At 37.1% G+C, this 16,010-nt stretch overlaps 1 protein-coding gene across 2 annotated transcripts in view; it reads right to left on the bottom strand.

Moving 5' to 3' along the window:
* Positions 1-16,010, bottom strand: part of LOC128863727 (protein YIPF5) — a 35,940-nt gene that overhangs the window by 2,526 nt on the left and 17,404 nt on the right. For both annotated transcript variants that reach the window (XM_054103036.1, XM_054103035.1), the window contains exons 5-6: positions 7,162-7,272; positions 6,421-6,605 (exon numbers count right to left, since the gene is read on the bottom strand). In XM_054103036.1, coding sequence (XP_053959011.1) covers positions 6,421-6,605; positions 7,162-7,272 — 296 coding nt within the window. The remainder of the gene's footprint in view (positions 1-6,420; positions 6,606-7,161; positions 7,273-16,010) is intronic.

Raw genomic sequence — 16,010 nt, 5'->3', positions numbered from 1 at the left:
GTTCCCATGTCGGTTGCATTTCCAGAGCTATTAGAAGCGTGACTGGTAAAGTTCAAACTTAGAGTTTCAATATAAAAAAATGTAAATGCTGCTAAATGGGTGTATCCATTTCTCAATAGGCGTCGTGCAATTTGTTAGTTTTATGAGAAATTTAGAAAGCGAACGTTGTTTTTACAAAATGAGTTCCGCGTATGAAAATCGATTTGAAGCAGTGTTCCTATGTACACACCCTAATGGTTTATAAATGTCACGTGCATCTGTTTTGCTGCATTTGACGAAGTCGAAGACGTTCATCAAAAAAAAAAGGTTCAACGGTATTTTTTTTCTCCTGGTTACCAGCGTACGACCTCTACTAGGCTTTTCCAACGTACGCGATTAGATGTTGTCGTCTTAGCATTGTCCCAGCTTGCTTTTATGAAAGATGGATCCTTTTCAGGTGTTTTTGGCCGGCCATGGCTTCTGCTTCACAGAGGATCTAATCTAGAGCCATTCTTGGGATGCGGTGGGCCGGTTTTCTAAGAGCCGTTTTCTGGCGTAAGATGGATTCCTCGTTCGTTTGGATTCAGAGTCCTTCGTTTGGCCAGAATATTATCCTCAAACATTTGTTGGTCAATCATTGAAGTTTCTTTGATGATTGGGACAAGCGCTGAATATTTTGAGTTTGGTGTCTCTGGTGTCAAAATTGTTGGGGTCCCCTTTGATATTTTGCTCTCCTTTTCAGCGCACACAACCGCAATTGCCACTTTGGTTCAAAAGCGCAACTAAAAACTCTATTGGAAAAAGTACTTCCAATCTGATCACCCTTTAAAAGTCCATACAATGCAGTTTGTTATAACAATCCGGTGTATGCCATTCTGGTGCGCCAACTTATGCTAATTTTTTCGAGGCCGCAAGTCACGCATGCTGCGTTCAATATTGGTTTCTAAAACTGCAATAATTGTTGGCGTCTCTGGCATAGACCAAAAGTTTTAAAAGCGTTGCTCCACAAACGAAAATTCTCACATTTTTAGCGTTAATCTAACGCGAATCAGTGCCTTTGAGTGCCGCGCCTGACCATCATCAATAAGTTTACTGAATTTTCAACGCTCTAAATTGGTCAGCTTTTAAATAATCTATGCTTTTTTAACTCAACTTTAACTCAAAAAAACTCAAACCAATCCCCAGCACTAGCTTTGAAAATTTTATAAACGCGTGTGAGTAATTAAAGCGTTTCACTCTAAATTAACGCGAATGGAGAGAGAACTAACTAAAATTGAAAAGGAAAAGGCAACAAGCGACTCTACAGAAAATTGCTAGTTGAAAAAAAAAGTTGGAAAAAATTCAGCAGACTTTTTCATTCGAATGAACCAACAAAATTATGAGCATTCAGAGTGCAATGCAGTGGATATAGCCAAAAGCAGTCATAGACGCCATAGACACCACTGCAACTAACCGAATGAGCTGAGACTAGAGCACTTGTGGACCATAGAAATACACTCGTGTTTTAGTTATGGCCATAAAAAAACTAACCAACCCCAGGGCCAAAGCAAATGTGTTGGCGTGAACCTTTGCTGTTGGTTTGGCTATCCGAGTATTCGAGTTAGTGTCGGTGCTGGCGATTGCCTTTGCGTTGAAAAGTTCCTGGAGTAAATAAAATTACAAAACCGTAAAAATTGCAAAAACGAAAAAAAACACACACAAAAAAATGGTGTTGAAAAAATGGTGTGAAAAAAATCGCAGAATTACAAGTGTGCCCGGGTAATAGACAGAACAGAACCTCTTGCGTGGGAGGAGAATGTATGGCTAAATTACGCAGCACATAGTGCGCACGCCAGATCTCTTGGATATGCTGTATTTTATTGACTTTACACCAGAGGCACATTCTAGCCGGCAACAACAAAACAAACTCGCTAGCTGGCCATCAAATCGAAAAGTTCGTTCGAGTAAGCCAATAGAAAACGAAAAAAAATGGCATGTCGAACCTTTCAAATAGAAAAAATAGTCACTGTAGCCAATATGGATGGACAGACAGAATTGCGCGGAATTGGAACGCTTGTGTTGTATCAATTAAACGCGTCTGTTGAAATTTAGAAGCACCGAGACAATCTGGCGCCCAATGGTATATCGTGCACAGCCAGCACCATTAGAAAAAATTGATTGGAGAAATTGCCAACGGCAAATTGCAAGGGCGCACATTTGTAAATGAAGAGCCAATAAGCTGGTATTTTAATTTTAGACATATGTTTTTTTTTTGTTTGTTTCCTGCTATTTTAACGCTTTTCTGATATTTCAGATTTTAAAGAGCGCTTGATAAATATATTGGCATGTTCGGAAAGTAACAGGTCAGTCCATAAGTTCCTGCGTATTTTACCCATAATTTCACTTTTGTACGATTTTTGCATACAAAAAATTATTCGCGGAATATAACGGAACTATTTGTATTTTCTTTGATAGATTGTGCATTCAACAAGTAATTTTAGTCGCGGATAGAAGCAGGGGAATGGAAAAATAAAATGGAACCTTCGAACGCATATAAGAGGCATATTTTGTATTTTTTTTATAAAAGTGGTAAAAATGCCACAACTGCTCCTGCAGAAATAAACACTATTCACGGAGAGGATACCGTGAGTGTAAGGACTGCTCAAAAGTGGTTTCCGAAATTCCGAAGTGGTAACTGCGACGTGGAGGATGCCCCGCGCGGTGGTCGTCCTGAAGTCGTTAACTCCAACGCCTTGCTCGAACGCGTGGAAGCTGAGCCAAATTTGACAGTCGATATGATAGCTCAGAGGTTAAATTTATCGCATGGAACAGTCACAGCCACCTGGTTCAGTTGGGAAAGGTTTCAAAGCTGGGAAAACGGGTTCCGCATAGACTTTCCGTCGCCAACCTTCAGCAGAGAGTGAATGTGTGTTCTCAGCTGCTGCAACGGCTTGAAAATGAAAGTTTTTTTAACCGTATCGTTACTGGGGACGAAAAATGGGTCCTTTACAATAATCCTGTTCGCAAACGCCAATGCTTAGATAAAGATGAAACACCAGAACCGACCCCTAGAGATGGCCTTCACCCCAAGAAGATTTTCCTGTCTATTTGGTGGAATATGGCCGGTATTGTTTATTATGAACTTCTGGAACCAAACCAGACGATAACTCCTAATTATTGTTCCCATCAGCTATCAATCCTGAATGAGGCACTTAACAAAAAATCGACCGTCTTTAGTGAATAGACGCACAGTTTTGTTTCACCACGACAACGCAAGTCCTCATACCGCAAGGCAAACATTAGGCAAACTGAACGAGCTCGGATGGGAGCTAATACCGCATCCACCATACTCTCCGGATATTGTACCTTGTGATTATCGCCTTTTCCGTGGACTTCAATCCCAAATGAGTAACAAGAACTACTCCTCAAAAGAAGCTATAAGAAGGGATATCGAAGCGTTTTTTGGCGGGAAAATTTTTTGCCTAGGTCACATAGGTCACTACTTTTAATTGAATAAAATAAATTTTAATTGTTTTTGCAGCAAAATGGTGCGTAATTATGTGCGAAACGAAGTGAAGAGGACGTAAAAAACGCAATCGCGGCAGTCCGAGATGGCGCTAGTGTTCGATCAGCCTCTAAACAATTTAAAATTCCGTTCGAAACATTACGTGCTCGCGTGATGAATTAAAGAAAAATTCCTAACTTTTATAACATGTGCAGTGTTCATACTCTATAAACTCAAACTCTTTTCTCCTCACATATAGTGACCTATCGTGCCCCCCGATTTTGAAAATATCGAAAAAAAGTACCTTTGTCTTATTGAATGCAGCTTCCAAAATATTTAGCCAAACATAAGTCAGTATAACCAAAATGTTAGCAGATAAATAACCTTTCAAAATCTTGCTTACTTTTCAAAATCAATGCAAAAACACCGTAGCAAGAGCTCTCCAAAAAAAATAGCCTATCTTACCCCATTCTACTCTAATAAATACTTTAAACAACATTTTTATTAATTTCAAAACCACCTTTATAAAACGCACGAACTTATGGACTGACCTGATATATCTTTTATACTTCATGAATAATTGCGGTTCCTTTTTTCTGACACAGACTGTATGTGAAAACAAACTTTTCATACCAAAAGCAGGAGTAAATAGTTACTTTTAACGGTATGACCGTGCTCTGCCCGCCGTTCCTGTGTTAATGATATCGGAGAGATATCTGCTGAAAGCCAAGACTTTTTCCAGACATGTCAGAAACCATCTCCTCGAATAGATTGACTAGTTCCAGAAATACATGCGATAGCTGTTACACCCATGGGAAAATATCGAATGGAATTTATCGCGAGACTCAAGGGTGATAGATTGTAAGGGAGAGCCTTCCGAAGCAAAACTGTGAGAGTAACTTTCGCTGCCACAATAAAGAGGACTCGGTAGCACAATTGCCCGATCCTACTGACAATTAAGTGCACGGCTTGGAAACCAAATTTGAGTTCCTACATGGCGGCAAAGAACTGGCATATAGCGAAATGTGACGCTACATCGAGACTTCATTTCACCAAGGCGAATTGAATACTGATGGTGGCGTCTTCCCAAACCGTTAAAGAGTGAACAAAACAAACAAAAGGAGGAGAAATTACATGTTTGTGAAAATTGTGAATGGCTTCGTAGTATTTAAACAAACCAAACTAATAAAGACAAAGCGCCGCGTGTTAAATTATAAAAGCACAAATGAACATAAAGCATCCAAATGCAGTTTTTTGATTTTTTATGCGTGACGTGACAAGAAAATGCGTGTGTATATAATTTCTTGTATTTGATAGTTTATATTGCTTTCGCCTACTCTTCTTCGAAGCCTGACGTCACGGCGAATTCAGAAGGCGCAATATCTTATTCTATCATTCTTGTCATTTCACACGCATCCGCTGTCACATCCCATTTACGTCAGCACAACAGCTGATTTTTGCAAAATCGCTGAGAGTCGATTAACGCTCTGATGTTGGCCACACCTTCTGAATTCCCTCCTTCACATGAGGCGAGTGTTATTCAATTTTTAGTTGAATGCAACAGTTGAAGGGTGTCAACGACCTTTCAACAAAGTTGGTCGCCAGCCAAGTGTGAGCCATTAAACTTTTTCTTCGAGCGACCCTGAGTTTGTTTACAATTTGTACTGTCTGTGCGCTCATTTTGAAAGTGAAATTCGTGAAAGTGGCTTCGCAAGCGGCTGTATTTATATATCACCATGCGACAGTAAAAGTTATCCAGGAAAAATATAATATACGCATGAGTCTCCAGATTTTATACGATAATGTTGCATATTCAGTTTTTCATTTTCACCTTAATTTAAGGTATGCAAAATATCTTTTTATCATAGAATGTCGTTCTTGAAGACCAGATATCACCCACCCGTTCCTTCAACAGTCAGTTCTATGTTGCCGGAACGACCCGCATTTACGCCCGGCCATGGGACTGTCACTCCAGCAGCGGGCACATGTTTGGGGAATGTTTATGCTCCTACAACAACAGCAGCAACCAGCTATCACCCTCTCTTCGGCTTTTCTTACAACGATGATTTTGAAAATTAGCGCTTTGCAGCAAAGCTCAAGTCAGAAGGCAGCCGGTTCTACGTTACCGGAATGACTCGCGTTTTTCCCGACGAAGGGCTGCCGCCCCAGTAAACTAGCCCTGTCTAGTGTACCGTATCCCCATCCAAGGGTATTTCTTTTCGGATTTATATTCAGTCAAGAACTCTCACTTCAGCTGCATTATAGAAATCTTTGGAAACGTTTTGCGATTATACAACAAAAACATCAGCGGATCTATGCGTGATGGTACAACTATGGGCAGTCATCTCCTCTTAACCCAGAATATTTCACAATTCAGTCTCTGCGAAAATGAATTAAAGCTGCGCTCTAAATTGAAAATATTTGCTGTGATTTTAGTGATGGTGTAAAATATAATATTTCTCCACCCACTATAGTGTGTACCGACTGTATGCATACAATCAAAAGCTTTTATGTATACGCATATTCGCAAATATTCTTATGACATAAAATTTTTCAATTAACGGCGGAAGTTGATGAAGAAGTATTGCATTTTCTGTTTGCGCCGTTCCGAACAAATTGTATGCCATATTTGTATTATTTGTTCTTGTTTTAGTTTATTTTTATTTTTACATTGTTTTGCCAACCATCAGCAATCAGCATTGGTAAACAAATGGAACTGTGTATGAATACGAAAAAAGGGCTGCAACAATAACAATTACAATACAATGGAGAAATGTGCGCTGATGAAAGCGATGAAAATTATAAAAAACTATTGCATTGTATTGCAACACAGCGGCGAACTGAAGCACGGACTATTGCAACTCCTATAAATGCTTGTATGTATGTATGTATGTATGTGTAGCGTTTACGTATGTAGCACTATAGGGATGTATATATGTGTGTGTATGTATACTCACTGTATGGTGATTAAAACGTTAATACCGGACAACACCACCATGGGTAGCAAACAATAGCCGAGTACCGAGACCACAGCACCGAAGGTTACTTGCGCTTGTGTTGCCATCAGCGACAGCAGACAATAGAAGGCGATGCAGCCCATCACGCCGATGCCATAAATGTACGAGAATGTTACTTTGCCACTCTGAAAATGGCGGTATCAGCCAAGCCAACATAACCGGCGCGCACACCGTCATCGTTACACCCCCCATGCATTCACCGCATTGATAGACAGCGCCAGGCAATGCGAAACAGGAAATTGGTTTTGTTGGTTGTCGTCGGACGATGATGAGTAGGCAAACAGCCAGAGCAGAGGTGGCAAAGAATAGTTCGTTATTCGGCGGTTCGTTTGGTTAGTTGGTTTTTGCAGGTGTGGTAGATAGCATCATAATTATTGTTGTTGTGGTCCATTCGTTCATTCATTTATGTGTTGTTGTGGTTGTAGAATGTCGAGAACATCATGTTGCCAGCGGAAAAAAAGAGCATTGAAAAGTTTTTCAATTAAAAATTTCATGCAAATATTTAAATGTTTGCACTTGTAATATTATTGCGTTTGCTTTATTTTTGTTCAATGTTTGTAGTTATTATTTCAGCGGCAGTGGCTCACGTGCGCGGTAGCAAGTAAGAGATTATTGTAATTATAGCGCTTGCAAACAAGCCATGCCCATACATACATACATATGGTACAGAGGAGTACATACCAGTAGAAGGAATCCACCTAGAGCCAAACAAAAGACCAATGGACCGGCCATGTCAGTGTCCTGGAGAATGGATTGGTCCGTGGCGCGCATAGGATTTAGCACAGCCAGTGTCTGGAAAGAGAAGGCAAAGTATTTGTGAGTAATTGGCGAATGAAGGGAAAATATCAAATTGAGTAAAATATAGGCAAGAGCATAATAGGCCGCTTATGGTAAACGATAAACTTTCGTTTTAAGGCACGTTTTAGCGGCCAAAAATAGGTACCTTTTCTGAAAGTCTTCAAATTTTTATTACCTGATCAGATTTATTGCGTTTGAGGTTTATGACATTATTAGATCTGATACTATGTATTTCATTTTTCAATTCAATTAATTTCACTTTTCATTTTAAATTTTTTTATTTTTATTTTTAGATTTTTATTTTTTTTATATGTTTTTATTTTTTCTATATTTTTTTTTAATATTTTTATAAAGATATTTTTATATATTTTCTATTTTTTTTTTATTTTTTATATTTTTATATTTTTTTTACATATTTTTTTATTTTTTTTTTATATTTTTATATTTTTTAAATTTTTTTATTTTTTTTATATTTTTTTATTTTATTTTTTTATTTTTTTTATATTATTTTATATATTTTTATTTTTTTATATATTTTTTATATTTTTTTATATATTTTTATTTTTTTATATCTTTTATTTTTTCTATATTTTTTTTTATTTTTTTTTCTAAATTTTATATTTTTTTATATTTTGTAAATTTTTTTTATTTATTATATTACAGTAGACTCGCGGTTGAGGGAACCCCGGATTGAGGGAACTACTCGGTTGACGGGACCACAAAAATTCTTTCATTGAGTACTCTGTAGAGGGAACCTCCAATCTAATAAGTACCGAGTAAAAGGAACCTCAAAATGTTTATGCAATTTCAGTTATTTTACAGTTATGTTAGAATGCGTATATGATTGGTATATACATATACATATATGTATATTGTGTACATTGTCCAGTGTAAAGCTATTTAGTTCGGTTCAGTACGTTGAAGCAATTGTGCGAAATAAGATAGTGATAAAAAGATACATTTACTTTTGCTAGTTAACTATGAAAGCGACAAAGTTTTTACCCCTCAAAACAAAATCTGAAATTATACAAAAGCTCGATAAAGGCTTTACATTAAAATCATTGGCTTATCAATATGGTGTTACCAAATCGACCATATCACGTATAAAAAATGGCAAAAGAAAGATTTTAAAAGCAGAGTGCAGCATTAAACGGAAGTCTCTGCAGAAGGGTGAGTTTGCTAATATGGAAACTAAGCTATATAAATGGTGCATCACTCAAAGAAGTCGATATATTCCAATATCTGGAAACCTTATTAAAGAAAAAGCTAAAGAACTGCATGCAAAAAATGTATGGAAGTGGAAGAGGCTTTAACGCAAGTTCGGGCTGGCTAAATGGATTCAAGGCTAGATTTGGAATTAGATTGTTGAAAATTTGCGGTTATAAACTGTATTCTGATCAAGAAGCAGTGCCAGCATTCAAGGCAAAATTTTGGCGACTAAAAAATGATTTACAGTTGGATGAAAACCAGTTTTACAATGCTGACGAAACTGGATTATTTTTGAAATTACTGCCAGACAAAACATACGTTAGCTCTAATGAAAAAAATGCGTGCGGAAGAAAAAGTGAAAAGGCGCGAGTCACAGTTTTAGTGTGCACTAATGCAACTGGCAAACACAAATTAAAGCCATTAGTAATAGGTTAAGCCAAAAACCACGACCATTCAGAAATTTTCAGCTTCCGTTGAACTACAGGTGCTCAAAAAGAGCATGGATGACAGCGGACATTTTCGAAGAACGGTTCCACAATGCCTTTGTACCAGAGGTAAATTAAATTATTAAATCATAACATAGGTAAATAATAAATTGAACTAAATAAATTTTTTTTGTTTTTTAGGTTACCACATTCCTAATACACGAGGGTCTACCAGTCGAAGCTGTTTTGATCTTAGATAATGCACCGTTCCATCCAAAACAAGAGTTATTAAAAACAGAATGTGGTTCAATTTTCGTTTTATATATGCCACCAAATGTAACACCCCTTCTCCAGCCGATGGACCAGAATGTAATAAGGTTAACCAAGTTGCACTATAGAACAAATTTATTAAAATCAGCTATTGGTAAAGACGAAATAGCCGACTTTTAAAAAAAAATTCCTTTGAAAGATGCCATTTGCCTTTTGACCCAAGCATGGCAAAAAGTCGATGCTGCCGTTATTAAAAAATGCTGGTGTCCATTACTTGACTATAAACATCCGATAGACAATGATGAATGTATCGAGGATGATGTACCTCTCAGTGTTTTAAGACAGCAGATAGTTGCACAACATTCCGAATTTGAAGAATTACTCAATTTAACTGAAACTGCATTTCCACAGGTAAAAAACACAATCAATACAGTTACACGTGCACTTAACATTCCATATTTTTTTTATTTCAGTCAAACCTAAGTGTCAACGAACTAAGAATATGGACAGGAATAGATGACACTTGCGCTAATGGTACTGAGGGCGTTATTGATGATGTTAATCAACCTGTTGAGGCATCTGATGAGGATGAGGATGAGAGGTAGCTGAAGCCATTAAAATTTTGACAAAGCAATCCACTGGACCGAACACAATACCAACTCGCTCGAACACATCATTTTTCTTAACAATATCAGGGATATTGCAGTGAAAAAATCACTGGAAGCTAAGAAAAAACAAAGTGCCAAATATGGGCTTCTTTAAATAATATGTTTTTAATAATGTTTATAATCCGCCCACTTCTGTACATGTATAATTTCAGTCTCAATTGAAGGGAAAGTCTGGGTTGAGGGGAATAGCCCTTGCACGAATTAGTTCCCTCAACCCCGAGTCTACTGTATTTTATATATTTTTATTTTTTTTAATTTTTTTATATTTTTTATTGTATATTACTATGTATTTATTGCATTTGACTATTTAAGGCACTGCATGCATTCAAAAACTGTTGAGAAGCGAAGGACGAAACCTTCGCACTGTAGCCAAAATTGTAACCCTTTACCGCATATGAGCCCATATATGGTACACCTAAGTCTCTTTTTACACGATAGATACGTTCTCGAAAAATTCGTGTAAAAAGAGACTTAAGTGAAAACTATATTAAAAAAATTTCTTTTTAATGTTCACTTTAGAATTTCTTTCATGCTTACACATTTTAATTCATTATTATTGAATTATTAAATGGCGGGAACAAAATCTAGCGAGTCTCAGAGACTTTTCCTGAGATTAATTTAAATGCTTCGTACATGCGTCGAGAAATCTCACTCTATTTGCTCTATGAGATTCAAGAAAAATTCTTAAAAATTAAATTCGTATAAAAAGAAAATACACCTATTGTAGTTTAGATTCAATTTTATTTCCAATTTAAAAAATTAATCCATCAAATATATATTTTGAAGAAACATTTTTTTATATGCTCATCTTTCTCGTCGGATAATAATTTTTCCAATTTTCAACTGTTTTTTATACTTTACAACTACAATAGATTTTATGCATGGATTTGTAAAAAAATATATATTAAACTTTTCCATTATTTTTTTATATTTTTTTTATAAATTTTCCTTTAATTTTTTCATAATTTTTTGAATATATTTTATATTTATACAAACAACAATTTTTTTTCAACGCTTTATTAATTCGTGCAGCGCGTTGAGACTTAGAAACATAGGAATCTGGACAACAAGGTCGTACGGTCACAGCAAGAGCTTCCTACAGAGACCCTCGCTGTTCAAAAACAGATCAGACTACACAGTCGCCGACCTTAACTTCAAGAAAGACTTTACGGTACGTTTTCCACCGAGAGTCGAATGGGGCAAAGGGTAGGTGATTGGAAGATACGATATTGAAATCTACACTGACGATTCTAAAATAAACTGTGGTGTAGGAGCTGTGTTCCATTCGGGGCCACTCAACCTATTTCAGTCAATTCGACTTCCTGACTATGCCAGCGCGTTCCAGGCACAACAATTAGCGATCAGAGAAGCATGTAAATCACTAAAACTCTAAAAGGCAGTTGGTGCAAGAGTAGCTATCTTCTCAGACAGTCAAGCAGCTATTAAGGCCTCAGACTCCAACTCCATTTCATCTAAACTAGTCTTACAGTGTAGAGATAGCTTAGTCATTGGCTTGAAATTACTCTGATATGGGTTCCCGGTTATAGGAACATACGGGGTAATGAGATAGTGGATGAGCTAGCAAGAAAAGGTTCGGCACTAGACATAGCAGAGGCGGTGGCAGTCGCTCACTCCACTCAACACAATAAAAGCATACATTGCTTCACACTATCATGCTTTAGCCGAAAGAAGGTGAAAGCAATTAACTACATGTATTACAACATAACACACATGACCGCCGTACAAAATCCAAAGGACAAATTACCTGTTAGGATGCTCTCGACCAAACTCTTCACGCATCACTGCAACCCTTACAGATCATTGGAAAGTAGGGGATCATGCAGCCAAACTCAACCTCCCCTTCAATCCCATCTGCAGAAGCTGTCAAGCGGAAGGGGTGAAGAAAATCTTTTCCACTACTTATGCGAATGTCCAGGGCTGGCTAGGGCACGATTTCGCTCTTTCGGTAAGCCTTTCTTACAGTAAATTAGTGAGATCTCAGACATCGAGATAAAGAACCTCACTAAACACGTCTGGCTTAGAAGGGATGACATGGAAGACATTTGGTTTCAACAGGGCGGTGCAACTTGTCACACTGCCAAAGTTACACTCGAACTTTTGGCTACCGTTTTTGAATTCCGATATCAATTGGCCGCCTCGGAGCTGTGATTAAAGCCCATTGGACTATTTTTTGTGGGGAGCCGTTAAGGACGAATGCTATGCGAACCATCCAGAGACGATTGATGCTTTAAAACACGAAATCGAAGTTGCCATTTATGAAATTGGAGCCCAAACAATCGAAAATGTGCTTAAATATTGGGTTGATCGAATGGCCTCTGTAAAGCCAGTCGTAGCAGTCATTTGAACAATATTATTTTTCATTCATAAATGACAATGTTCAATCTTCAAAATAAAAAAAAAAGTTTGAAAAAATATTGATTAGTTTTTTTTATAGCCGATTCAAAAAGAAAATTTTACATGGCCCACCCACCCTATAGTAGCGCGCGTGGTCGACAATTCGACCATTAGCGTTTCCATTGTACGAGTAATTAGTTGTTTTTGATCATTTTCTGTTTTATCTTTATATTTATCTTTATTATTTTTCTTATCAAGATATTCACCTTCATTTTTATCTACATATAAATTATTCATTTTTGTCTTTATCTCTATGTATTTTTATTTCGTTCTTTGTCCTTGCCATTTATCATTTCCTTCATCTACATACATACATACATATTCACTTTTTTCATCAACATATATATAGTATGCAACTCCATTCTCGTATTAATCTTAATCTAAATCTTATTCTTAACCCATTACTTAACAGGTTTCGTTAATTCAATATCAATATTAAAGCATACATTCAGGAGGCACATATCGTATGGGCTGAAAAGGCCCGGGTCTAACACATAGATGACACTAGTTTAATTGCATTCACCTCTTTTTCAATTAGTAATAACCTTAAAAAGACAGCTGTTAAAATTTCATGATATTCAATTCATTATTTCGTTAGTTATTTTGCTAAGGGTGAAGCCACTCTTGTTATTTTCAAGACAATGGATAAAAAAGTGGGTCAAAGTTCTTGTTTTAATTTTACACTGCTTCTTGGAGGGGAAAATACCGTTTAAGTAAGGCAATGGGTTGAAAAATGCCAACAGAAACAACAATAAAACGATGGTTTCCTGACCTCAAACGTGGTCGTAGAAACACCGATGATGCACAACGCGTAACACCAGAAAACACCAAAAAAATCCACAAAGTCGTTTTGAATGATCGAAAACTGAAGTTGCGTGAGTTAGGTGACATTGTAAAGATATCAAAAAAAAAAAAAACGCATTAGGGTTGCATTGCATGGACATTTGACTATGAGAAAGCTCTGTTCAAAGTGGGTGCCGCGTTTGCTCACTGTTGATCAAAAACAAGAACGCGTTGATGATGATAAAACTACATGAATTGAACTTTGAATTGCTCCCACATCCACCGCATTCGCCAGATTTGACTCCCAGCGACTACTGGTTGTTCGCAGACCTAAAAAATGCTCGCCGATAAGAAATTTCGCTCGAATGAGAGGTTACCGTTGGAACGGACGCATATTTTCAGGCCCTCATTGAGATAAATCGTTCTGCAAAAGTGGTATTTATTGAAGTATTAAAGCGGCGCTGGAATGATTTCGTGTTTCTTGATGGAAATTACGTTGATGAATAAATCTAATTTTGAATAAAAAAAACGTGTTTTCTTTGTTAAGCCCGAGACTTTTTAGGCCAAGTTTATACGCGACTACCATTCGGAATTCATAGGTTCAAATCACGGCCGCACAAAATCGGTGCTGAATCTTAGGAGACAGGATATGAGAAATATGATAGGGATTCTAACAGGGCTTTACCTAATTGGAAGGCATGCAAATAGACTGGCGGTACCACATAGTGACTTTTGTCGCTGCTTTCAAGATATTGAAGAGGAGGAAGCCGTGAAACACCTCCTGTCTGTGTGCATGCATTGCTATACAGAAAAAGGCTTTCCATGCTCGGATTCGCCTTTCTTGACAGCATTGAAGAGGTCTCATAAATAGGATTGCTGAAATTAACAAAATTTATTAAATCCACAGGTTGATTCAGAGAAGATTCAGGAGTGTAAAGGACGAGCTGCAGTGATATCACAATGGAATTATTCAGGCCTGAGTGTGTCGGATGACAGCCACTCAACCTAACCTAAGTACGAATCGAAATTATTGGAATTATTTATCTAAGTATTTTTTGAAAAGGCCTCGCTGGTTCTCACTTATTCACAAATAGTAGCAGATTCAAATGTTTGTATTTTGTCTACATTTGCTGCAGTGAAAAAAAAATAAAAAATAACTGTTCAAAAAATGGAAGTCAAATCTTAAGTTCTCTGGAAAATTTAGATTTCCGAACTAAAGAATTGTGAGCGTCCATGGTAACTTAAGGAGTTATATGCCTTGTGTTGGACTAAAAAATTGAAAATTTTTTTATGACATATTCTAAAAGTACATTATCTTAAAAATATATACTCAAAAAATCATAAAGATCGGAGCACTAGAGCGAAAATTACAGACCGTGGAGGCGCGCGACCTTTTTTGGAACGAGAAGTGCACGCAAAACTTTAGACGCGATTATCTCGACGTCGTGTTTTTTGAAAATTACCGTCGCGGTGATCACTATTTATCAAAAACTATTTGACCGATTCGCATACATTTTTTTTTAATTATTCGAAGTTACAACCTCGTGAATCTGAACGGTTCGCTTTTTGTAAATATTTGCATATTTCGCTGGAATTAATTTTTTTTTAATTTTTCAACCCCTCAAAAACCGTTTTTTTTTTGTGCAAAGCGGTTTTCATATCGAGAAAAGTTTTTTTGGGTAAATAACCCAAATAAAAAACATTTTTCTACAATAATTATTTAATTTTTTTGATTTCAGTTGAGCTACTCATGCGCTACCGTGATCACCGCAAGCCTCTTCTAAAAAACGGCGTTTCGGGGGAGGGCCGATATCAACAATAAATAATAACATTTTTTTAAATAAAAACACCAAAATGTATTCTTCGAGAGTTACCTTTCAGTATGATATATGCCTTACTTGAATAAAAGTTCTCAAATATACTTAAAAAAAATTATGACGATTGTCCATTTTTTCGGGCTCACTAGGTATTAAGCACGTGGGCGCTAATAGGGGTATCAAATATGGGTCTGTTCTTCGTGGTATCGCCCAATATAGGGGCTATATATCGAACTACCGGCATTATGAACAAATTCCAATACAAGGACATGGTAATGGTAATGGTTGTACTCGTTAGGCTAAGATTAACCTTTATGTACTGCGACCAAATTTTTTCTATTGTGCGCTCCTAAGTGTTTAATTTTTATTATATAGCATTACAAGGAATCGAACCAGCTCCATTTGTAAATAAGTCTTCATCCTCTAGTAGGTAGGGGCGCAGGATTCTGTGTCTCCTGTCACCTAATACTTCACAGTTGGTGATTAAGTGTTCCATGGATTCCTCTTCAGCACAACAGTACTTGCATAAACTAGTGCTAGATAGTCTAGTTGCATTCAAATGGTTATTGCAGGCAAAGAGGCCTATAAGTGCTTCACAGAGTATTCTTATGCCCTATTTATCAAGGGTTAGAGTAGAGGGTTCGGCCGCCGTACGAATTGAAACCAAAGCAAAATTAATAAAAACATTTTTCTCATAGCGGTCGCCCCTCGGCAGGCAATGGCAAACTTCCGAGTGTATTTCTGCCATAAAAAAGCCCCTCATAAAAATATCAGCCGTTCGGAGTCGGCTTGAAACTGTAGGTCCCTCCATTTGTGGAATAACATCAAGACGCACACCACAAATAGGAGGAGGAGCTCGGCCAAACACCCAAAAAGGGTGTACGCGTCAATTATATACATTATATATATAGAGTAGATTTTGCTCTCTTGGTATTAAAGTTCACGAACTTTTTGGTGTGATTAATGCCGTTTGAGCCGTTCCAGTATTCCTTGGTTTTTATTTAGGTTCATTTTATGGTTCCCTGTTTAAGGTTGTTTTTGTTGAAGCCAATAAATGGTCCTTCCGCCCCTTTTTCGTCAAAAAAAAAAAAGCGTCTCGATTCCTGCGTGTCCCTCATGTCTTGGTACCCAAATCAGGGAATCCT

Source organism: Anastrepha ludens, chromosome 5 (genome assembly GCF_028408465.1).
Source record: "Anastrepha ludens isolate Willacy chromosome 5, idAnaLude1.1, whole genome shotgun sequence".
Taxonomy (NCBI): Eukaryota; Metazoa; Arthropoda; class Insecta; order Diptera; family Tephritidae; genus Anastrepha; species Anastrepha ludens.
Note: the sequence above shows the minus strand (reverse complement) of the source record. Positions and strands in the feature narration are given on the sequence as shown.